This window comes from Athalia rosae, chromosome 6, assembly GCF_917208135.1.
Source record: "Athalia rosae chromosome 6, iyAthRosa1.1, whole genome shotgun sequence".
Classification (NCBI taxonomy): Eukaryota; Metazoa; Arthropoda; class Insecta; order Hymenoptera; family Athaliidae; genus Athalia; species Athalia rosae.
In genome coordinates, this window is record NC_064031.1 from 7,214,576 (window position 1) to 7,238,582 (window position 24,007).

The window sequence follows — 24,007 nt, forward strand, 5'->3', positions numbered from 1 at the left end:
TGGAGAAGAGATGTTAAAACTCAGATCGACCAGATGGACTGAAATGAGTTGCTAAAAATAGCTGTGGCAAGGCTACTATTGAATTGGTGTTACTAGAGCCTTCTATTTGGCCTTCTTTTAGTTGATACAAAATATAATCTGTTTTAGACAACAAGAATTCTCTGTATATTTGAACTGCTGTTCAGATATAGTCAGAACGAATCAATAAAATGAAGCGAAATGATTTGATCTGGTGAAATAACTAGCGTATTTTTCTGAATTGAACATACCTTCAATTTTTCGTTTATTGCAGTCATGTCTCGTTCCAAAGCCTCTTGCTTTCGTTGCAGTTGCTCAACAGCAGTAAGATCCTTACCCACGTCAGTGGTGTTCATTGCAATTGCTTTCTCAGCAACTCGTTGACTAGTATCATCTACATCTCGGTTAAATAGATGAATTTCCAATGCTCCAGCCAGTGTTTCTCTGTACCCACTTAGAGCACCTTGTAAACCCTTCCATTTGTTATTGAAATTGTCACGACGTTGTTGAACGGCCTTTGATTCGTTGTCCCGCCCTTGCTTGATAAGTTTATCAGCCAGCGCATTAATAGACTTTATTCTAGAGTCATCCACTCTCATATCGCTGTCAACGTCGTCCAATTTTCTTTGGAGACTCAAACAATGTTCGTAATCTTTACCGGTGTCACCAGCCTGAACCATCATTTCCTTATCTCTAATCCACGCCTCAATTTTTTCAACTTGATTATTAAACTCCAGAATATCCTGTGCTTCTTCAAGGCCACGCCCACGATTTTCAGATTCCAGGAGCAACTTTCTCCAAGATGCAAGTAAATGATCCAGCTGTTCACGAATTTCTGGAGTAGCCGGATGTTTTTGATTGACCAAAGTTTCCCCCTTCCCCTTGATTTCTTCAATTCTACTTTGATTAGCTGCCAATTCAGCTTGAAAAGCTTGATGCTTCTGCAATTTTTTAATCTTTTCTTCAAGACTAGAAACGTCGCCCTTTGATGCTTCTGCTTCAAGTTTTTTTTGCTTCTCACCGATCCAAGATTCAGCTTCTCCAACGTCTCTCACAAATTGCGCGTGAAGAAGACTGGCTTCCAATTTTCGCTTCCTTACATTGCAAAGGTCACGAACTCTACTCCGCTTTTGAACAACCTCGTCAAGTCTAACAGAAATTGTAGGAGAGTCAAAATGATTTTGCGATAACAATTTGCCGCCATGTTCTTGCAGAGCACTCAACTTCTCTTCCTGCGTAACTAACAATTTTTCGAATTCGTTGTGTTTTTTAACTTGGCCGTCCACTTCCTCAACAGAGATACCGAAATTTTCCCCGCTCAAGGCAGCTTCCTGCGTTGCAGACAAATTATCAATTTGTTTAGCATCTCTCAAAAAGAAATGTAAATCTATTAATTGATCCAAATGGACTTTCTTCTGTTGCCAAGCGGTATGTAATTTCTGACGTTCTTCTAATAACTGATTGCATTTTTCCTCGACTTCGGATGCAGCGTAATGTCCAGTTTGCACCATAGCTTCTCCAAGATCTAAAACTGCACTGAAGCTATCTTCCCTTGCTTCAATCTCTCCTTTCAAAGCTTCGTGCTCAGCCTTAAGAGTTTGTGCACTAGCTGCATCTCGTACTTTATCTTCAGTTGACATTGTGGCACGTAATCCAGCTGCCCAACTCATTAGGTCTCGGACCTGTGTAAGGAACCGTTGCAGATCGCAGCTGGCTTGAAGTTGGTCTCGACGATGAGCAGACCTTTCTTGTAGGGCTTCCCAATTGGCAACGACAAATTTTTGCTGCTGATCGATGTGTGCCGCATTATTTCCAGGATATAAGCCTTGTAGTCTCGATGCATCGTCGACTAAAACCTGCAATTGCGCTTCCAGAGCAACCAGATCGTTTTCAAATCCTTCGTGTCGTCTAATTAAAGCAAGAACTGAGTTTAGGTCACGGCCAAGGTCCTCTGGTAGAGCGGCGTCTTTCTCTTGAATGCGTGATAACGCCTCGGCCACATCTCGGTGAAAACGATGTATCTCTCCAGCTGCTTGCAAGCGTTGCTCGCGATGTTGCATCAGACCGAGGAGGTGTTGCCAGGATTCTCTATATTTGAATATACCAAATATCAAAATGAATCTGTGATCCGACATTAATTTTGATTGTCGTCATCGCGAAATCTGTGAGTTGCAGTGGAAAATTGGCAAAGTTAATGAAAAGCGGCAAAATTAATGCAAATAAGTCTAAAAAGAATAAAAATACTCAATTGGAAATTAATTGGGATAGTGAAACGATGCTTCGATGCCAAACTGCGAGATTAAAGTACACATGGGACAATTACACTTTTTACGGGGTTGAAACTCACCGTATGACTTCGTGCCTCCTTAAAACCTCTTGTACTGGGTCGTACTTGCTTGGTCTAGATTGAATTTTTATTTACAGAGGTGGTTAATCACCATCACCAGAAATTACGATCAATCTATATAATCAATTCAGCATAGACAGGTACTCAAGCGAATAATAATTTTTTTAACAATAGAAGGCTGAAAAATTAGTGCACTACATATACATTATCAAGTATGAAGATAATACGTAAATCAGTCAGTTAAAAACCAAGAATCAAACAATAGAAAAAAGTAAGAGGAGAATATTGTTATAATATAGTACAGGCAGGAGACCAGCTTCAGATGTTAGACTACCGTTAGAAAATAATACCTGAATTTTTGTGCTAATTGGTCAATACTGTATGATATGTACTACAGCTTACCCAAGTTGTTCTTGACGTTTTTCGATATCTTGAATATAAGGACTTTCGTTGGCAATTAATTTTTTTGCAAGCTCTTCGCACTGATTGAACCTTTCCGAGCCAGCTTCGATTCTGTGTTTAAAATCGTCAAATTTGGTTTGTAGTATCAATAAATGTTCGTAATCTTGTCCATAATCTTCTGACGCAGCTGCCTGTTCCTGTTCTTTGATCCATTGCTCTAATTCTGTACTTTCTAAGAAATATTCATGGCGATACATGCTTTCCATGAGTCGCTGTTGTCTGGATGTTGCCAGCCTCTGAAGTGCTCGTATTTGCTGAGCAATTGATTGCTGCTTACTAGCTATAGCTTTACTGTCTGGATGTTTGGCATTCACCATTGCAGTTGCAGTGTGACCCATTTCAGTTACGATCCCATTATACGTATCCAACTCCAAGTCTACAGCCTGAAAGTGAACGGATTATTTGTAACGAATTATTGGAATGAAATGTTGTGATAACTTTTTGGACTCACCTTATGCTTTGTAAGTAATTTAGTAGCGGCATCTCTATCCCTGCCATAGTCGGTTGAACTTAGGACGTCGTTCTTTTCTCCAAGCCAGCTCTCGACTTCTCCAGCCTCGAAGAAAAATTCTTGAGCTTTCAATGACAAGTCTAATGCCCGGCTTCGGATCTCTGCATTACCTTGCAAGTCCTTCCAAGCTACCTCTAATTCTTCGCATAGCTCTTGAATCTGTTGAAAAATCATAAAAATCATTATATCTCATATGGTATAATTAATCAAGATTAATGCTTTGCGAATGATATATAAGTTCATCAAATATTTTAACACTCAAAGCATCATGATAATTTTGCGAGAAGAGAACTGTGCCTGAAAAAATAACACGCTCATACCTATGTGAAGTTGGCCCCCTACTTTTTTTGGAATTCTTTTGACTAGAGTTCCAGATTGTTCTAGTTGTTCTGAACATTGTTTCAAAAAACCCAAAATCTTACGTCCGAAATTGGGCTAAAAACCATCAAAAAATGATTTGGATCTAGTCTCTTCACATTATTTGGAAATTTTTATTCAAAGTTGTTCCAGATTATAGTTATTCTGAACATGGTTCCAGAAGCCCAATGTCTCGACTCCAAAATTTGGCCAAAAACAAGTCGAAAAACCTCTCGGACTGGCTCCATTTCTCCCTAACATTATTAGTTTAGCAGGGTAAATGACCTGAACAAAACTTCTCCCGTTCATTTTTTGCAGCATTACTGAAACGCACTAACTTCACATACACTCCAATAGACCTCCATATCCAATATCCTTAGGCTTTTGGAACAATGTTTAAAACAATCACAACAATCCGGAACAAGTTTCATTTTTTTTGTTTTCTAATCATGGGGGGCCGACTTCACATAGGTCACGCTCGTTTCAATAAAAAGTTGAGAATTAATAAGGTCAAACTAAAAATTATGCATCTTGAAATAAAAACTTGAATTTTTAAATGGAAAAAGGGTTGGAAAATTGCGAAAACATTTTGTCAGTTGAAATTTGTTTAAACTGCATGCTGCGTGGTCGGAATTCCTGCGACTACACACGTTTCATTATCATTAAGAATCAGTTAACTAAATTAAACACACAACTGAACACACTGTGTTATTCTCCATGCAACTTTGTCCATCTTACCTCGACGGACCCATAAATCGTGACGGTGCTCCAGCTATGCAAAAATCACAAATTCTTATGGTTCTCGCATATTCAACAGTGTGCATGTACTTTTTTCATCAAGAGATTTTCAAATGGAGATAAGTAGAAAATCGATCGGTTAAGTATATCAATAATAATCAAACTACCTTTTTTCTTTCTGGGTGAATTTGCTCTATTAACGAGGCCCCAGATGCTAAAGTTTTATCAATCATTGGCTGGTGGCCAGCTATTTCTGCCTCTAATTTCTTGTGCTTTTTATGAAGCGATTGAGCTTGATATAGATTTTGCCCCAATGTCATAGAAGATGCCTGAGGCAAATGATCCTTGATCCACTGCAATTCGGCATCAAGTTCGAATCCAAACTTGTGGAATCTAAGACTCTCTTCTAAGGCTTCTCGACGCTTTTGAGCAGGTTCTTTCAGACTATGGAATCTAAAAATATCGAACTATTGATATATGTGCTACACGAGATCGCAATTCATCCCTTCAAAGGCATACTTACTTTTTTTGAGTGGCCTGACTGTCCTTTAAAATATTGGCAGCGTCAAAGTGCCCTTCATGAGCCATCTCTTCACCCATTGCTACTAGACCACCGACCTTTTGCTCCCACTGACTCATGTCATTTTCTACGGTTTGGTGTTTTTTTAACAAATCTTTGCAGCTTCTGAGATCGCTCCCAACTTGGGTACTTTGTAAAGAGTTTTGAATTTCTTCGAGTTTTAAACGAGCGTCTTCCATGGTACGATTATAGCCATGTTGGGCAGCTGCCTGTCTCAATCTACGTCCCTTGTCTAAAGAAAGCGCGACTAAATGATCCCACTGATCATTTAAATCCTTGAGGGTTTCAGCTACATCATTTGACCTGTAATTTTCCTCAGAAATCAGAGCCTTGCCAGCTTTATTTACCGCTCGTAGTTGGCCTTCGTTGGCTCTGAGTTCTCGCTCAAACGCTTCATGTTTCTGTAGTTTACGTTCCAAATTATTCAAGTCTCTGTAACTCTCATCAGACGCAGTTTTCATTTTATCGCCAAGCCAACATCGGAGATCGTCGACTTCGGCAGAAAATTGCTGAAAATGTTCCGAAGCATTTAGAGCAGCACGGCGCTGTTGAGCTGCATCTTTAACAGCTGCCCTTCGAGCTAATACTTGGTTTCGCCGATCGTTAATGTAATCTTTGTCGTAGTGATTATGTACAATGAGTTTATCTGCGGTATCGCTGAATGCTTTAAGTCGGTCATCTTGTGCTTGGAGTGTATTTTCAAATTTCTCATGTCGTTTCAACAGAGCCTCAACATCATCAAGTGTTTCTCCCAATTCCGTGAATTCCAAAAAGGCTTCGTGAGAACTGCTTGTTGCTTCGATTTGATCAGCTTCACGATTGAATTGTTGTAGCTCCAGGCATTGTCGCAACCACTCCGTCTTGGCACTCCAATTAGTTAGTACCGCTTGATGTAAGCCATTCAACTTGTCTAATCTTTCGCGAACTTCTGTGAGCCCTGGATTACGTTGTAGAAGTTGATTACCGAGTTCCTCGACTTCTCTAAATTCGTCCTCTCTTGCTTTAATTTCTTCTCCAAGCTCGTGGTGTTGTTTTCGGAGTTTTTCAGCAGTTGCGACATCTCTAACTGGTTCTTCGGCTTTCATGGCGTCTTGTACATCGGCAACCCAATTAATGAGATTCTTCGAACTGTTCATAAAAATCTGCTGACCAACGGCATCTTCCAACCGCGATCTACGTTCTTTCGCTTTTGCTTGAACTTTATGCCAGAGATCTCTAATTTCGTTTTGACGAGAATTAACGTTGTTGAGTTCATTAGGATACGAATTCTTAACGCTATTAGCCAGCAGATTCACTCTGCGGACCTTCTCTTCAACCGGAGCCAATTCTCTTTCGAGGTGCTGATGTCTTCGCTGCAAGGCTTGTACTGTTTTTAGATCGGGTCCAAGCTCAGCAGTGTCCAGCTGTGTCATTTTTTCCAGCATCCAATCATGAGCTTCGTCACAAGTTCTATTGAATAATTCGACACTCGAAGCACCTTCCAAACTTTTTTCTTTCTGAGTTTTGAGCCAATTCAGATGTTCCCAAAGTTGGTGAATATGTTTTTGTCTCTTTTTTACTTTGTCTAACTGACTGTGTCCTTGATCAACAAAATCCTCAACTGCGAAATCTATCGCTTCCACGCGTTTTCCGGAGGCAGATAAATCTGTTAAAAATTTTTCGTACTTCCTTTTTGCAGTCTCAACATTATCTCCAGAATCATCAGCTCGCAGCATTTTCTCCTTATCTTTGATCCATTTCTCAAAATCGTCGCATTCCCGATAAAATCCGTATAGTCTTATCGCGTCTTCCAATAATGCATGACGCTTAGCAGCTAATTCCTGCAGCTCGTTATAGGTATTGTTGATTTTCTTCTGTCGTTTTTCAACACTATCGCTATCATCAACAGCTTTTCGTTTGATTGGTTTTACAGCCGACTTTATAGATTTAACTCGGCGAACAGGAACCACCTGCTTCACCATTTTAGTTTTCTTGACCCGCTGAGTAGTCTTGACTTTTTCAGGTCTTTTCACTTGTACCTGAATGACTTTTGGTTCGATTTCACGGACATAATTTGCTGGTACAAAGCCGTCGGTACCATCAGCTTTCCTCACACTCCACCAATCTGGATTCGTCTTATTCAATAAGAACATTATTTCGCCTTTCACCATGTGCATTCCTTGCCCATTAAATGGATATAAACTTCTCACTTGCGGCACTAATCGATCTTCCAAAACAGTTCGTGACTCTAAACGTTCGACTATTTCATCGACCCACTCGTCTTGCGGTACCAAACGAACTTCTTTACCTGAGAAACAAACATAAATTTCAGTTTGTAAATATTTGCTAAATTTTCAAGCTTGCCAAAAGTTATGAGACATAGAAATTATCAGCTTACCCCATTCCTCTTGTTCTAATTCAGCCACAGGTTCCGGATCTGCGGATAGCTCGAGAGTTGAAATTCCAGCTTTGATTAACTTATCAGCTTGAGTGTTCAATGACTGTACATCTCCCTTGTACGCATTGAGTTCGCCTTGGAGATCTTTATGCCTCTGAAGAAGTGCTTGGGCACTAGGCTCGTCGACTCCATAATCTTGAGAAGCAACTAATGCCATTTTTTCGTTAAGCCAAGAATCAGCTTCATTAGCGTCGGTATAAAACTGATATGCTTCCGCTGCATCGTCCAATTGTTTTTTCCTGAGAGCAGCCAACTCTTCGAGTACCTTCCAATGTTCTTGTAACGAATCGATGCGATTTTGAATCTCCAAAGATAAAGGATGATTTTCAGCAATCAACTTACTTCCAGCGTCGCAGAGCTGCTCAGATTTCGGTCTTCTCGCTTTCATTTCATCTTTGAGACCTTTGTGCTTCTGTTGCAGAGATATAACAGCACGGAGGTCTTTGGCGGATATCCCAGCTTTACAAATTCTCTGTTTTTCTACAAGCCAAGACTCCTCATCTTCGTGATCTTGTAAGAAATGATAAAAATTCCTTGCATCTTCCAACCGAGCTTTACGCTCTTTACTATTTTCCTCCAACTCGTCATAAGCTTGATTTAAATGGTCGAGTTTCTGTTGCAGCAGAGGAGCTTCTTTGCTGGTAGGTTCGACCAAGTGCTGAGCCGCTTGGCGTCCGAGCCTCCTTTGAGTTTCTCCCAAAGCTGTCACTTGTAATTCTTGCAGGCTATGCTTCTGCAGTAAGTCTTCGACCCCCAGTAAATGCGGGCCAACATCTGTGCTCTGGAAATTCAACTGCAGTTCTTGAATCGTAGCCAAGGTTGCATCGATCTCTCTCATCATACTCATGAGTGAGCACAGAGCTGCCAAATTCAATTTATGATGATCGAGGAGAGCGAGGAGTTCCTTCCACCTTTGTAAGACCTCCTGCTCCCTTGCCTTCACTCGTTCCATCCCATGATAGTTCTCTCTGACTAATTCTTCTGACATATTCGTCAAATCATGGAAGCGTTCTTCTCTAGCAAGTATGTCAGCACTAATGGCTTCATGCTTTTTCACTGTGGCATCCACTTGAGCAAGATTGCTACCGTACCTTGGATCGGACAATACTTGTATCATTTCCTTCAAATATCCTTCTCTCAAAACACTTTTTTTCTCAAATTTATAGTTGAGCTGTTCCAGTCTTTCTTGTCTGAGCAATTCAGTTCTCAGTGCAACCTCCCGCCTGTGTTCAGCTCGCTCTAACTCTACCCAATTGCGTTCTATATCGTGTACTAGCTGCCCCTCTTGCGGTGTAAAAGCCGGTTGATTGAGAGATTTTAATTGAGTGTTTATGTGGAAGTACAGTGCTTCTATTTCCGATCTTTCCTTATATTTCGGCGGCTTCTCAACTGTTCTGTACTGTTTAAACGATAATAGTTCGCCCTGTATACCCTCTAAGGAATTTGGGAAGTTCCGATCTTCGAGAACATTGATCTTGGCTTTTATCCATTCTAATAAATCAGAAGTTAACTTTTCATAGTGGACTTTCATTTTGTCTGCATCCATCATTTGGCCTACGATCTGTCGAAAATAAAAGAAGAGTCAATGGAACGAACAAATACCAGTTTCTATCTCCCCACGGCTCGCAACCCCGAAAGATAAGAATGTTATCACGGTGATCGGAGCTCTACCAATAATATAATAATATAGATACCAAGAATTCACTTACATTTGCAATTCTCTTTCCACTTTTGATTTCATTCTTCATCCTGGCAAAAGTGTGATAATACGAGGCGACGTATGTGATGATCGACTTTTCATCGGGTCTTGCAGTATCCACATCTTCAGCATCCAAGAGCCGTGGGATTCCCAACTCTGCATTAGCCACGTCAAAGGCACTGTTAAGATTGTCAATGTGTTTGTTTTGCTGTAATTCGGACCAGTCGACCAAATCTGGTCTATGAGCGTGAATGAGAGCATTGAAGCCAAGACCGCTTCTCCAGGATCCTTGAAGAAGGATGAAAACGATAAATGACCATTAAAATTCACCTAGCGATTAAAAACCACTAACTTCACGCGAGAATAACACTATACCGGTAAAATCCTGAATATTGACTCCCGGATATCCATTAGTTTTTCTTTGACACCACAACAACAACGCATCTTTGGCAGATTTCTTTTCGCTGCTTTCATTCTCCTCGTCAACGTCAATTTCGATTTCTTGGATTTGAAATCTCAAAATTATAGTCCAAATGAGACCCAGAATCAGCCTCGGATTTCCATCTACGATATCCTCCGCTCCAATACTTTCCAGACGCACCTGATTAAGTGACAAATGAAAAATGCATAAAAAACCGTCGAATTCGCACGAATTGCCAGAATGATAATAATTCGTAGAAATATATATTTTATTCAAATAGCAAGAAGTATTTCTACGGTAAATCAGTTATCGTAACAGCCTATCATGTATTTTCAAGATAATAATTATACCACCGCTACAATCAATCACTCGAATAATATATCGAACAGATATCATCGACTGAGAAAGTTGGATGACGGAGAGCTTTTTGCTTGTTAACATTCCATAAGTAAAAAAAAAATATATATATATAACAACGATCTCAATCGATCAAACGTAAGCCAACAATCTTCAATTATCAAAATTTGAAGGGCATTTCATTGTCGATTCTTCGAATTAGTCTGAAAATTCTGAGAAAACTGAGGAAAGAAATTCTGAGAAAAATTCCTACAAAATACAGACATGGGGAGAGTCGTGTAGCGTGGATGGGTTCGTTACGTATTCAACGTAAGAGTTCAAAGGTAAATTGCGAGGGGGGTCTTCCTTCCACAATTTTCACATGGAGAGAAAGCACCAGCAACTGAATATTTGTTTCACTAGCAATTCTTATTTCTAACTAAACTAGATTCTTTACAATAAACCGAGAAAATCGTTTTGTTTAAAGGGGCACACCAACAGCAACAGCAACAGCAGCCGCAGCTGTTCGTCTTTGTCACGTGTGTGTAAAGTTGTTTCGAAGGAATGGAATGCCGTTGGATTATTATCGTGTTGTTACCGATCAAGGACATTCGAGAAAAATTTTTTCCGTACACATTTCGTATATAGGTATAGATTTTTTTCCCCTCTAAAATTCAATCCCAATTTTACCCTTCAAATAACATCTACGTCAAATCGTCATTACGATCGGTGATTCATATATTCGAGCTAGAAATTAATCCCGAGTCACAAAATAAGAATTATTTCTCCGAAACCATCAATAAAAAATAAAACTAACACAAATTGATCGCGGTTCAATTTTTCTACGTCAATGATGATACCTCACACATATGTATACTCATGTATGCGCATAAAGGTAGCCCCCATTTTTTGATAAAATGAAAAACGATTAGTGTGCCGCATTGTGTTCGATGTGTGTGCTACTTCGTGTCGCATGAATGATTTTTCCTTTTTTTCACCTACAAAATTCATCGTGTAAAAAAATATGCACTCGCGGGTGCAGTAAGTGCTTATCGCGGTAGGTTTAGAATCGGGTCCATTGGTCGATGCACTGCTTTCATAAATATGTTTGAAAGATGGGTACTATTTTACGAATACTACAAAGCAGAAGTCATCGAACGCTAATGATACTGCCAAAATTCACGTACACATGTGCATTCATACGCTATAGTTCTAAAAAACTCAGGAACGGCGAGGCTAGCTTTTCGTAAAAGTTCGAAGTTTTCTTTGACCAATTCACTTTACACAAGTCTCATCCGTATCGTATGTATAATTACGCAATCATTATGTCACTGTTAATTATAACCAGGACTGATCTCAATAATACTATTAGCATAGCTCAATTTGCGTATTCGATTTGTTTGATAAACATTTTTAGCATTAATGTAACCAAGTTATTCGATACTTCGGTAGCATGTCGAATTTTCAATCCTCTAATCTGACTTGAGCCAAAGTTAATTTGGAATTTGAAATTTTACGAAAAGACGGGTAATTACGAATGAAAGAACGAATTTGCATAAGTGAAATTTTTCGCTCCGAGAACAATTCGAATATTATTTTTTATATGATTAAAAATGGCGAGGCTGATTTCTATGGTGAAATTGTTCTATTTCGATGAATTCTATGACTGAGTAAAAGAAAAAAAAGAAGAATTAATGCGGCACAACGTAGCACACATCGAGAACAATGCAGCGGGCAATTTATTTTTCATTTCATCTGAAAAGGCGGGGCTATAGTTTCGATCATAAAAATCATTTGTCTCTATAAAATTTGCGAACCAAGTGGAAGAAAAGTTTTTTTCTTACGGTACGAAGTAGTGCACACTGAATACAATTCAGCACACTAATAGTTTTTTATTCTATCAAAAAAGGCGGGGCTAACTTTATGCACATCGCTCGCATGTGTGACAGTTACGTATGTAGTGTTCAATAGTGCATTTAGTCACGTAGAAATCGTACTTTTGAGCAATAGCATGAATAATGAATGAACCCTGAGCTGCACAGCAAAGTGAATGCTGTATAATCTTGTACTGTTATACGCACGCAAGGTGTAGATGATTACAGTTAAATTCCGCTCGAGGATCCAAAGAAACCGATCGCAGAGGGGGGGAAAACGAGAATCGAGAAATTTTCACGTAAAGTTCGCCAAAGTTTTAAAAAATCGTTCGATTATTGAATGTCTTAGCGGGCGATCGATTACACATTAATTTTATCAAACCAACACATTAAGAGGATTATAATATTCATTCTGTCACACTTCGCTCCGGTTTGATATAGGTTAGGTATGTATGTTCGCCGAGTACATAAAACGATGTTCACGGAAGACAATTTGCATCAAAGATCGACAAATATGTCGTGTTTCTTTTTTATATCAAATAATGAATATTTATGGGGAATTCATTAAAATTAGGAACATAACAACGCGTTATAACGATATTACTGTCGGTGTATTAGATTCTTTTGATTTTCTTGTGGATTTCGTGGTTTGAATTGATGAGATTGTTTACAAATTTGGAAACGAAAAAAAGAAAAATACGGCGCTGACCGGAGGAGTATTGAGTTGCGACTTATGTCTTATTGTAGTACCCAACGGCTCCAGAAGTACCTGTATTTTATTGTTCCATTCAAACATATTCAGGAGTCGTGAAATAAACCGCTATTACATTTTAGTGCACAACCGATGCAGCAAGAAACCAAACACCGCGAGAGAGAAAATAACCAAAATCGGCTATTCAGCTGAAGTTGTGCAGCTATAGATTTTTCAAACCTTCTAATCTAAGAATGTATAGATAATATAATTATTCTATAAAATCCCTCAGATTCAACAAACCGCGAAAGGGTCAAAGTTCAAGATTGCTGATTGATAAATAGTGAATATCACTCAATTAAGTCCCGTTTATCTAACCCATGAAATATAACACGATATAATATTCGAATAATTGAATTGAATTCGAGTGACCTTTTAACCAGTGCTAATAGCGAGTATAATGCAGCTGGAGTAACAGCAGTTAATATTTCTCTTAGAGAATGAACTCGAATAATCCAGGAGCACCGCGGAGCACGTGACCTCGAGTGACCGGAATTGAATCACGGATCGAATCTTGATTCGAAAAATACGTTGATCCTTCGATCGAGTCGAGTAATACCTATGCGTATGTGTGTACGTTAACCTACATGGGTATTACTGATTGTGAGTATACATACGAGTCATCATACCTACTAACATAAATGAATACTCCCATCACCTAGTAATACTGGTAATGGTATCATATGTATCGTTAATTTTATACCATATATGTATGTATATACAACATCGATCAGATAAAATTAAAATGGCACATTGACTGTATAATGATACACAGAGGTGTACTTATATGTGTGTGTATGTACCGACTGCTATACAAGCCGGTAGGTGGGCATATAAGGTAAGTTAACTGTAATATTTCTGCCAAGGACGTGCCGCGCACAAGTATTGCAGACGTGTCAGCTGACGTATTTACGTATGTAAGTACGAAGTACGCCGAACGTATAGGTATACAATTTAGCAGGCACGCCTAGTATGAAGAAAAGTGCTTGTGCAGCATCGGCAAAAAACCTCTAAAAACCTACTCGTGTGCGATACACACCAGACCTGTCCTCAAGGAGGGTAAAATCGAATTCTGATTGTCCCACGCCGGCGGGCGCGCCGGGCTTCTTGTCACACCTAGTGGCCTTTGCTACCCGACCGCCACCTAATGATAAATTTTCATTATTTTCTCAGCTTTGGGCGCGATATTAAAGCAGCATTTCTTGAATGGTGGATGATTTTCGTGGGCTCGGTAAAACGAAAAAGGTTCAAAAGATTTGAACGACGAAAAATCGTTTAAGCCCCTGGGAGCATGAGAATTCGAAAATACCCTGTTAAGGACCACCTCAATACCTATAATCTCAGGATATACTTATGTCATTTATACAATAATAACCTAAAGTTACAAATCACATTTGATCACTGCGCCACAAAGATATGCCATTCCGCTATTCGACGTATTTAACGTGAATCATCATTCGATTTTCCCATCGCCTGTGCAATTAATTGCAAGAATTAGTCGCGCTCGTTCGACTCGGAACGATTAATTGTAAGATACAGCTAAAAGAAAAAGGAAGAAATAGATATTATAAACGTTATCGGTATCCTTTCCAAAGTCCTCGTCGCTGTTATCAGTTTCATTTTATCGATATCGTTGCGGAATTTACAATTGTCATTCAAAGTAGAACAAATAGATAAATGACGTAATAAAAAATCGAATGCAAATACAGTAAATCATTGGGAGTATAGTTGAGTCATAACGAACGATCCGTAAAAAAACATCGTCGCATATCTAGTAAGATGTACCTATGTGTATCTGACAATACATGTATTATACGTACATTAAAAGTATATGTAAATGGAAGCAAGATCGATAAACGATCAATGAATTTTCGGACACCGGATCCGAGACGTCGCTTGTTTAATTCACATCGTTATTCTTCTTTATCCTGACGACCGTTAGATTGTTATTTTTGTTAACCCTGTTTGTTTCTTTCCACGGAATATAGCCCGAAAACCTTTGACGAAGAGCGAAACAAAAAATGCGAATTTATGTTCATTTCCATAATATGGTATATGAAACGAGAAAAAATTCTAGTTCTGTAGCAAACGCGGTTGCTCTTTTAAATTCTACTCACGTACGTATCTATAGAAGCAGAAAAAAATATAAATGTACGAACGAAGAAATGGAAAAAGAAACAAATCAAACTGATGAAAAAAATGAAGAAGAAGAAGAAGAAAAAGAGACTTGCAAGGAGTGTCGTATTGCGTAATCTCGCAGAATACACGGACGAAGCCTTAAGGAATTTCTCTATTCATATAAGATACATACCCAAGTGAAGTGGCTATGTGTTCATATACTACACATACGTCAGTCCGCAGACGGTGTAATTCACACGCAAGAAAATGTCGTGAACTGGAGATTTATATCGCATTAAAATTTTTCCACATTACGAGCCTCAATGAAAGGAAGATATGCATGTTAGATGTAGTGCAAATGCACCGTCAAGTGTTGAAATGAAAATCGTAAAGATCGTTTGCAAAATAAATATCTAAAGTCGTGTGAAACTATCCGCATATATGAATACATATACGTATAGCTATAAGCGGAATTATAATTAAAAATAGAAATAGGTCAAGAGAGCCGAAAGCGATTTTGACGAGGAGTTTTTGAAATATTTCAATTTTCTCATGCACTTCGGACATGAAAATGGATATGCGTGAATGCGGATCGTTATAACTGCGGTATTTCGAAATCGTTTATTATACGTACGGAGGAATTTACACCGTTTAAAATGAACGTTGAACGATAACCACCACGCTTACTACTTGGTGCCGCGGGTTGTGTCCGTAAAAGGCTTCAGGCCACCGCGTATACTATATTTGAACCCGTAAAAGAAGCCATAGAATTAGCTAACGTAGGTCAACAGTTCTTTATCTTTTTTACTCCACATTTTCTATATCTATATCTGTTACATTGTGCAGTCACTGTAAAGCTGTAAGGGAGCAGAAAAAAAAAAAAAAAATGGCGCCCCGTTTCTACATATACAACTTAAAACTGTTGTGTATGCGTACTCGCAATATGCAAATTTGTCGAGTTGTACATACTCTTTTCGCTAGAAATTCATCTATTGAAACGAATATAGAACAAGAAATGTTTCGAATCTCTGAAGACGGGCCTTTATCGAAGATCTGATTGCTCTTTCCAAAATCTCCCTAGTTTTCCAAATTTGCTCGAACCTCAGAAGTTCGTTTACAGGTCGTTGAAAATTGAGAGAGAAATTAAGATTATAATTAGGATTACTAATAACTAAATAACTAAATAAGTAAATAAATAAAAGAATTGAAAAAAGTAAGCGAGATGAATCTCGGCCCGCTGGACCCACACGAGGAGGGAATCCATGCATCGGGACTATGTGAGCGAGACTCGCGGTCTGCAGGCTCCGCTCTCGGTCAGTGACCTTTGTCTCTCTTAATCGTTCTCTCTTTATTTCTATCCTTTCTTACTCTTCCGTGATATCGCGGTCGATGAGTGCATCTCTCCTTATTTTCTTTTTCTATTTTTTTTTTTTCTTATTTTCCATTTCTTCCTCCTTATCTCTCCCATATTCTCCGCTCACAACACCGAGCGCGTTGCACGATACTGCATCTCAGCAGTAAAAGAAGAAAATTCAACGTGAAAATTTATGGACCTGCCAAGAGCACAACCAAAGATTCAATACAAGATTACCGATAATTACAATTACATGATATCAAAATGGAAAAGTTAATAAAATCGCGAGAGCCCTAATTGTGAGAAACATTTCATTTTATTCTTACATTGGTCCCCTCCCTCCGCCACAGGGTCCTGCAATCTCCTTCAGAATACGTAACCTAGAGCCGAGTTTCCAAGAATTCAAACGGATTCTTTCATAACTACGACGGAGGGTGCATTCCTTTACTTTTGGGTTTACCTACGGTGCAGCACTATGTGCGGTTCGGGTCGGGTAAACGTAGCCCCCCTCCCGCTTCACCAAATATCTTATAGTGCAGCAGCTAACAGAACAACGTCAGTATACTTTTGTTTCTTTTTTTCTACCAAACTTGAGGAGAGCTTTTTGCTATGGAAGCACCCCCACGCGTTATCGCCTTTTTTAATGTTTTTTTTTTTTTTTTAATGATATAATATCTATTTGCACGTATTCCGTTGTTATGGAAATATTTTTTTTCCCCTACAGAGGCTGTTAAGTATTCGTCACTCCTTTACCGTTAATTATTCATGATCGCGGGATGCTTCTCTCCTGGTCACGCGCAACTATTCCTTTCTTGGTCTACGCGACCTTCACCTCTCGACTTCCGAGGAAATAATAAAACCTCCCCCCCCCCCCCCAACTCGCCCGCTTATGAAGTTTAAAGGGCACTGCCACAACCATGGAAAGCAAATTTTTTCAGTTAATAATTGGACGTTATCGACGTGACGAATAGAGAAGGCAATTTTGTTTTTCTTTTGTTTTCTATGGATAATCGTTAATTCATATAATGATCTAATTGTATAAGAATAAACGTTACGTGCACATAATAGGTACGTGTGCATGTATGTTATATAATATTATACACATAACGATCAACGGCTAGACTGACTCGCCTTCTATTACTGAATAATTAATTACTACGTATGTAATTATAAGCTAGTATCCGTGTAACGATTTTGCACAGCAGACGAACAAAGAGAGTATGAAGAATAAGAGATAACGAATAAAATGTGAAAATTTAATCGCTTAACTACGCAGGGTAGACATTTATCGGTACAAACGACGATTGTCGGTAAAGGTATTTGTTGAAGGAATGTTCAATTGATGGGGTAAAGCAAAGAAAATGCATATACCCTATTTTCAGAAAGTTTCGTTATAAATATATCCTCTTGCTAAATATGCACCTATATTGTTGAATACATTTGGAGAGAACCGTAATTTTCGTAATATCCTACACGATTTGTAATACAAATAACACAAGAAAATTAGTCCGGCTCAAGCGTCATACGTACGTTGTACGTAATTATGTGCGACTTTCTCGGTACACGTACGTTTTATTTTTATATTTATTTATTTTTTTTTCTCGTTTTTATAACTTATTTACATCACCATGGTCTCGATATAGTCTCCGTGTACATAGTATAGTTGTATCTATATTCATCCACCTTGATATGTAGACGAACATCCGCGAATCCCAAAAGTAGAAGAGAAAAATAAATAAAATAAATAAATGAATGAATAAATAAGAATATCGATAGACAAGCAGAAGATGGAGACTTGAATCACCTCGATTACGGATTAATGTGTAAAGCGAAGCGTTGCAACCCTCCGAAAAGATATTAGCAACCGAAAGATCCCGTTAAACCGCAACGGATTTAGAAAAATAAGAAAATCGTAGTATAAAAAGGAAAAAGGAAATTGAACTGCCATATCGGTTCTTCGGTTTCTCATATGGTATGGGCCTATAGGGTATATGTATTACAGACATGCCTACAGCAATAATGAAAATGCAATAAGGGGGGCCTTGGAATTGCGACTGTAAAAAAGTGCATGTGCATTGCTTATAGTATAACTGTACACTTTTCTAGAGTACGCAGCACTAGCATGTTGTTTACAGAATGCATTCAAGGCAAGACAAGGTAACGTAACGTTATAAACTTTCAAGAATATATAAGGTAAGGTAAGTAAACTGAGAGAATAGAAGGAGAGAAGAAGAGAAGGTTGGCTGGTTTCATTCGGTCGTGCATTATTTACCAAGTGCATCACGCTTCACTGATTCGTAATGCCCGAGAGGTACAAAATAGATGTAGATGTATATAGTTAAGTTCCGCAGGTCGTTGCGCTCGATCCTTATTCTCAAAGTCGGAGGAGAAAAAAGGGGAAATTGCTTCTGGTTTTTTTATTTTTAAGATACCTCATAAATCTATTCTCTGGCAAATATGTATTAATGCGGGTTATGTACTGTTATACTTTTTCTAGTATATGAATGGGAATGTACTGTATGCTGTAATAAAAAATATTACGCAGTCAGAGTCGGAGGAAGCTCATCCCAATATACATACATATATGTATATATACATATGTATATGCGGTACAAGGATAAATTCGCGGCGTGAGGTTTCCCCATTCATAAGAGTTGAAAAAATTTTTACGCGTGAATATTGTGGCTCATATGCTCGGCCACGGTAAATCGTTACGCGTTTATGTCCCGGGTATAATTGCGAGAGGTGATGTACGGCGTTAAAAAAAACAGGAAAAAAAGAAACAACTATCCCCCTTATCCTCCGTTTTAAGTACTATTTTCTTTTCTGCTCTTTTTCCGTTTTGCATAGTTCCCTACCTAACCTAACCTAATTTGAAAAGCGGCGCAAAATGTTATAATGTACATCCTCATTTTTCGCCTCTACGAAATATAAACGAATTTTTCCTTTTTTTGTTTTTGATTCTCTCATTACGCACATTACTGTATAAATATTTCGCCACTGATTAATCGAATCGGTGAATTTATCTTATCTTCCTTTGAACCAAGAGCCGCAATTCTACAGACATTATCGATTTTTCTGACTTCTTTTTTTTTCTTAATATTTGTTCGAATTTTGAATGACATAGACTAGGCAACGTACGAAGGTATTACGTCAGGAGGAAATCTGACGCCATTGTAATCTCTTAGAACAAACAGCATTATCGTGAAGAGCGGACGCGTTCGTTGAAACCAAATATGAGAGAAAAAAAGAAAGCAGTATGAAAAGCAAATACAAAAAAGAGAAGGAAAATTTTACTTGTGATACAGATAGGAGAATTTACTTTGCTCGCTTCTTTCCCTGCGCAGATCGCTGCCGATGAAGGGGGATTATTATTACGGATCAGAAGTTTAACGGTTATCATATACACGGTTAAAAAATTCATTGCCGGGGTATGTAGTACATATATGTATAATACATAATTATCAATTCTTTAAGCCGACTATACGTGAAATATGAAAAAAAGTATTCACCCTCAATAAACTTTACGATTACAAAAAAATTTACACAAGTACATTTTAATCAGTGATAAACGATCAATAGAACCAAATTTGCTGCAGATTTTTTCTATTCAAAGGTTTTAATATTGGTAATATGTTACGGATAAAAAGTTTTCATAAGTTTACGAATCCATTTCAAACAGTAGCTGGTATTGGTCACGTTTAATTTTTAAAGCATTAAATTACCATCACACCGGGCGAATGCGATGATAATCGTGAAACGGTTATAATAGTTGCAGCCGTGATTCATGATTTGGTAAAAAAAGCGTCGTTGCGTGAAATTTTTGTAAAAAAAAAAAAAACAAAAAATCGACAAAAAAAACAGACCTCTGACTGAATGGCTTGGGTTAGAAATTCATTGAGAAATGTTTATTCCTCTGAAATTATACGGTCTCTATTTTTAATTGTTTTTTTTTGTCCATTTTCGATGATAAGAAAAAACCGGTCCTACCTTAGTGTGTAAAAAAGCCAAAGATTTGTTGACATTTTCAATTTTATGAACCCGCATACGTCCGTTGTTTGGTTTTGCCAACCTTTCACCCGATATTATTTCCAGTAATTTTAAGAGTTTCTTTCCATCTGCCAAATCCGCGAACAGATCTTCGACCTCCATACGAGCCTAAAGAAGGGGGAAAAATGTACAGCTAGTCAGAATTCAATATGATTAAAATAAAAAAGAGACAATGAAAATTAACAATCCTCATGTTAAATCGTACAACAGTTTCTGCGCGTACCTTTAATAAAAATGAATTTATCCATTTTGTGAATGTCTTTTTTTGTATGTGAAGTCGTTCTTCTTGCAGGGCCTTTATGCGGCCCTGCTCAAATTTTAAAACATCCTCTCTCTGAGTCATTCTTCTGTGAATATCTGGACCACCCCTGTATCTGTCGACCCTCTGTGGGGGATACCGATGCGTTGATGGTGCAGACGATGGGAAGTCGTAATTGTAGGCCTGTTTATTTGGTACGACGCGGCGCCCCGCGCTGGTCTCATACTGCGCACCTGAAACGACAATTAATATTTATTTAAAGATGAAAGGAAAACAAATAAACAAAATCGGAGAAAGACACGACTCTGCGCGAAGTTCATAGTTAGGAAGATTTGATGAGAAAAAAAAAAAAAAAAAAACATGAGAAAACTATGAATAACTACACGTACTTTTGTATAAAGTTTGAAGAAAATTTCAGATTCCATAAATATGAGTCAAGTACGCTCCAACATCGCTCCAGATAAAACCTTATCGCACGTTTATCGATAAAACAAAAAGATGAATAATAAAAAGTATAAGTAATATGTATTTTGTTACATTCCAAGAAAAAACTCGAGCTATTCCGTCATACGTTCGATGATGCGTCGTGGACAGCAATTCCAGAAATGAATTGATCTTTTTTTTCCTTTTCATTATAGCTCAAGCTCCTCAAGTAGGTAACGGTATTTAGTTGCTCTGGTTGTTTAACTTGTACAATAAACACTTGCGTAATAATGAAATTGTAATATACGTGCGGCGGGTGTCTTGTACGATAATTGAAGCTAACTTACTTTAGAGCTATACAATAATAGCGATGACATATAATAACGTTATCTTTAAAACTTGGTGCGCGAAGTCTGTAGCGCAAGCAGGTTCGGATTTTTGTGCCATATACATCAAATGATAATGATGACCATGACGATGCTACATTATACCTACATGCATGTAACTTGGTTTCAAACTGTTAGCTCAGCAAATGGCAATTCCAAGATAAAAATTAATATGTATAAACATACGTTCTGTACAATTATATGATCGGTACTAGGTGTGTATTGACTGCGGAAGTTTAATCGTCATAGTCAATGTCCTCGGTGTACATCGCAGCTGGTATTAAATTTTTTTTTTCGCTAGTTGGATGAAATAGTGAAATATAAAGAAAAAAAAATACAAGAAATCATTTTGTCGTTCATAAGAATGTGTCGTAAAAACGAGTTTGCGATTAAAGAAAAAAAATTCTTCCATTACAGCAGCTTTGAGAAGAATTTTTTTTGCAAATAAAAGATATCAAGATACAGTTAGTAGTCACCGCAATACGTATATACATTTTTACGTTAATCAATTGAAATTTCTTTCCATGAAAATTTTTGTAGAAATCGCTTTCATTTAGACCTCCTGACTGCGTAGATAATGTGTTCTTACCCAAAGAATTTCCGTAAACGTTTCTATACGCCATATTGAATTAGGTGAAGGTATATAAAATGTATATTCTCCGTGAGGCACTCGCTGCACTAACAAGTCACTATCTGTCTTTGGATAATGAATCGATCGAATTCATTTCAATCTACACGATCGTTGTAATAATGACAATTATTTTCATCCGCGCTTAAACTGGTTTCCGCTCTTAAATTGCTCCTTTTATCAGCCGGTCGGGTAATAATTTATTAATCAATTATTCAATGGGGGTAAATAACTGTACACGTACACACACAGACGGACGGCCGGACGGCGAGACATTGAACGGCGCTGAAAATTACGCACTCGATCGCAAACGCGGCGACACCCAAACTGACAATGAGTCGATTCAGGTATGTCCAAAGGCTATAGTGCGATATACGGTGATACATGTAGAAATACATACGTATGTACGTACAATATATGATCGCATTTCATGATGCGAACAGCTCTTATCAAGGGCGGTTCGTTCGCGCCATGATTCGAGTAACAAACAGCGCACCCATCCTCACGTTTTTCCCGTCTCTCAATCGCCGGCTCAGTTGCCGATTTCAAACAACTTGGCACCGCTTGCACACGTAATATTTACAATTGGGAGAAGCGAAAATGTTTGTTCAAATTTCTTCAAGAAACGACAGAAACCTACACACTCCGTATTACACGTAAAAGTGATTAATGGCTAACGACGCGTCATCTTATGTGACGTAATCTCAACCAATCTAAATTCTCAGACGACGAACTCTTCCGCCAATTTCAAGGCTGCAGTCACGGCAAACGCAAACCCCGAATTATGGTCATATACATACATATATGTATACATTATACCATACAGTACAATAAGTAAATCCATTGATACATAAATATCTATATAATAATTCCACCGAGTCTGTTTCGCGATAATGTATTATTATCATTTACATGTAATGTATATTTAGTTCCTTAAATGTAACACGGATAAAATGATGTTGCGAACATTAATCATTATATACATAATTAAAAAAATGAGTTGAGGGAAAAAAAGAATTTACAAATCACCTACAACAAACTCAACCGTTCTTAAAAAATAAATATCTACCCATGCAGCACAATATTTTTTATTTCCTCCCCCTTATTTTCGTACGTTATCTACATACGTGTACGTACGTATGGGTATATTCATGCATGATATTTCAGTCAATACTTTTACAAATGTGTAAAATGAGGACTTGCTGTGACATAGGTATACATGTGTATTTACGTACATACCTATACCTATATGGAGATTAAATTTCCATTGTTGCAAACGGAAGTATGGAATAGAACCGGAAATACGGTGTACTGCTTTGTTGTTAACGTGCGTACATAAATATATAGAGCGAATGATAAACACAAAAGTAGATAAAATAGAAAAAAAAACCAAAAGACTATGAAGAACAATTAGAAGCTTTCCAGAAACTATAGAAGAATCGTAATACGGCAGACCGAATCTTCCTTCACCTGAGAAACCAGCATATTCTAATTTCAAAGAATTCTGAAACTTGTCAATTTCCAGCTTGCCCGAACCGAGATGGATTCGGTCTACGTTGTTCAGTAATTACACAAATATGTATTGTTCCGAGCGTGAAAGAAATTCACCGAGAATAACGATACAATAAAGTTGTATCAGCGGTATACGCGAATGAGATCACGCGGCCTATATTTCAGTACGCGCCCTAGGTCTAGCTGATGTATTCACCGAGATCAGGATACGGGAAATAAAAGGCGATCTTAAAAGTAGTTGACTGTAGCGCCACGCAATTTGTTCAAACATGAATAACACATTCGTACAATTCGCATGCATGATGACAATTCTATATTAAGCTGAAGCCGTCAGCATGTCAAATCTTCTCTCTCTTATATGAATAATCATGGATTATATCTGTATACATATATACATATGTATATACAATATGACATACTACTTTGCTAAACCTGCACATGATATATTTATCCATCCTCCCACTATACGACACACATAATTGTTAATACTATTATCATTATTGTTGTTATTGTTATCTTTTTTTATTGCAGACTCAAAGATGGATGAAAGTCCAGACGTCTGTGCATAGCAGGCGTCGATGCGGCGATAGAGTGTGTAGAATTCATCGTCATTAGCTCATTATTTATTATCATTAAAAAGCATCAGTCATCTGTTATTCAACAATTAACGGGACATCGACGTTATCATCGTGACACATACTGTGATGCCAACGTCATATATCCGTAGAGTCATTTTATTATTATTT

At 38.0% G+C, this 24,007-nt stretch overlaps 1 protein-coding gene across 6 annotated transcripts in view; it reads right to left on the reverse strand.

The window, feature by feature from the left end:
* Positions 1–24,007, reverse strand: part of LOC105692985 (spectrin beta chain, non-erythrocytic 1) — a 37,148-nt gene that overhangs the window by 7,692 nt on the left and 5,449 nt on the right. For 3 of the 6 annotated variants that reach the window (XM_048656601.1, XM_048656600.1, XM_012412582.3), the window contains 11 exons: positions 20,277–20,545; positions 19,994–20,161; positions 9,525–9,750; positions 9,160–9,437; positions 7,391–9,011; positions 4,957–7,300; positions 4,601–4,886; positions 3,279–3,497; positions 2,768–3,210; positions 2,366–2,419; positions 270–2,106 (listed from right to left, as the gene is read on the reverse strand). In XM_048656601.1, the coding sequence (XP_048512558.1) occupies positions 270–2,106; positions 2,366–2,419; positions 2,768–3,210; positions 3,279–3,497; positions 4,601–4,886; positions 4,957–7,300; positions 7,391–9,011; positions 9,160–9,437; positions 9,525–9,750; positions 19,994–20,161; positions 20,277–20,396 (7,596 nt within the window). In that variant the 5' untranslated portion in view covers positions 20,397–20,545. Of the gene's footprint in view, positions 1–269; positions 2,107–2,365; positions 2,420–2,767; positions 3,211–3,278; positions 3,498–4,600; positions 4,887–4,956; positions 7,301–7,390; positions 9,012–9,159; positions 9,438–9,524; positions 9,751–19,993; positions 20,162–20,276; positions 20,546–20,701; positions 20,813–21,710; positions 22,102–24,007 lie in introns of those variants that run through there. The other 3 variants (XM_012412581.3, XM_048656602.1, XM_048656598.1) reach the window with 3 other exon arrangements.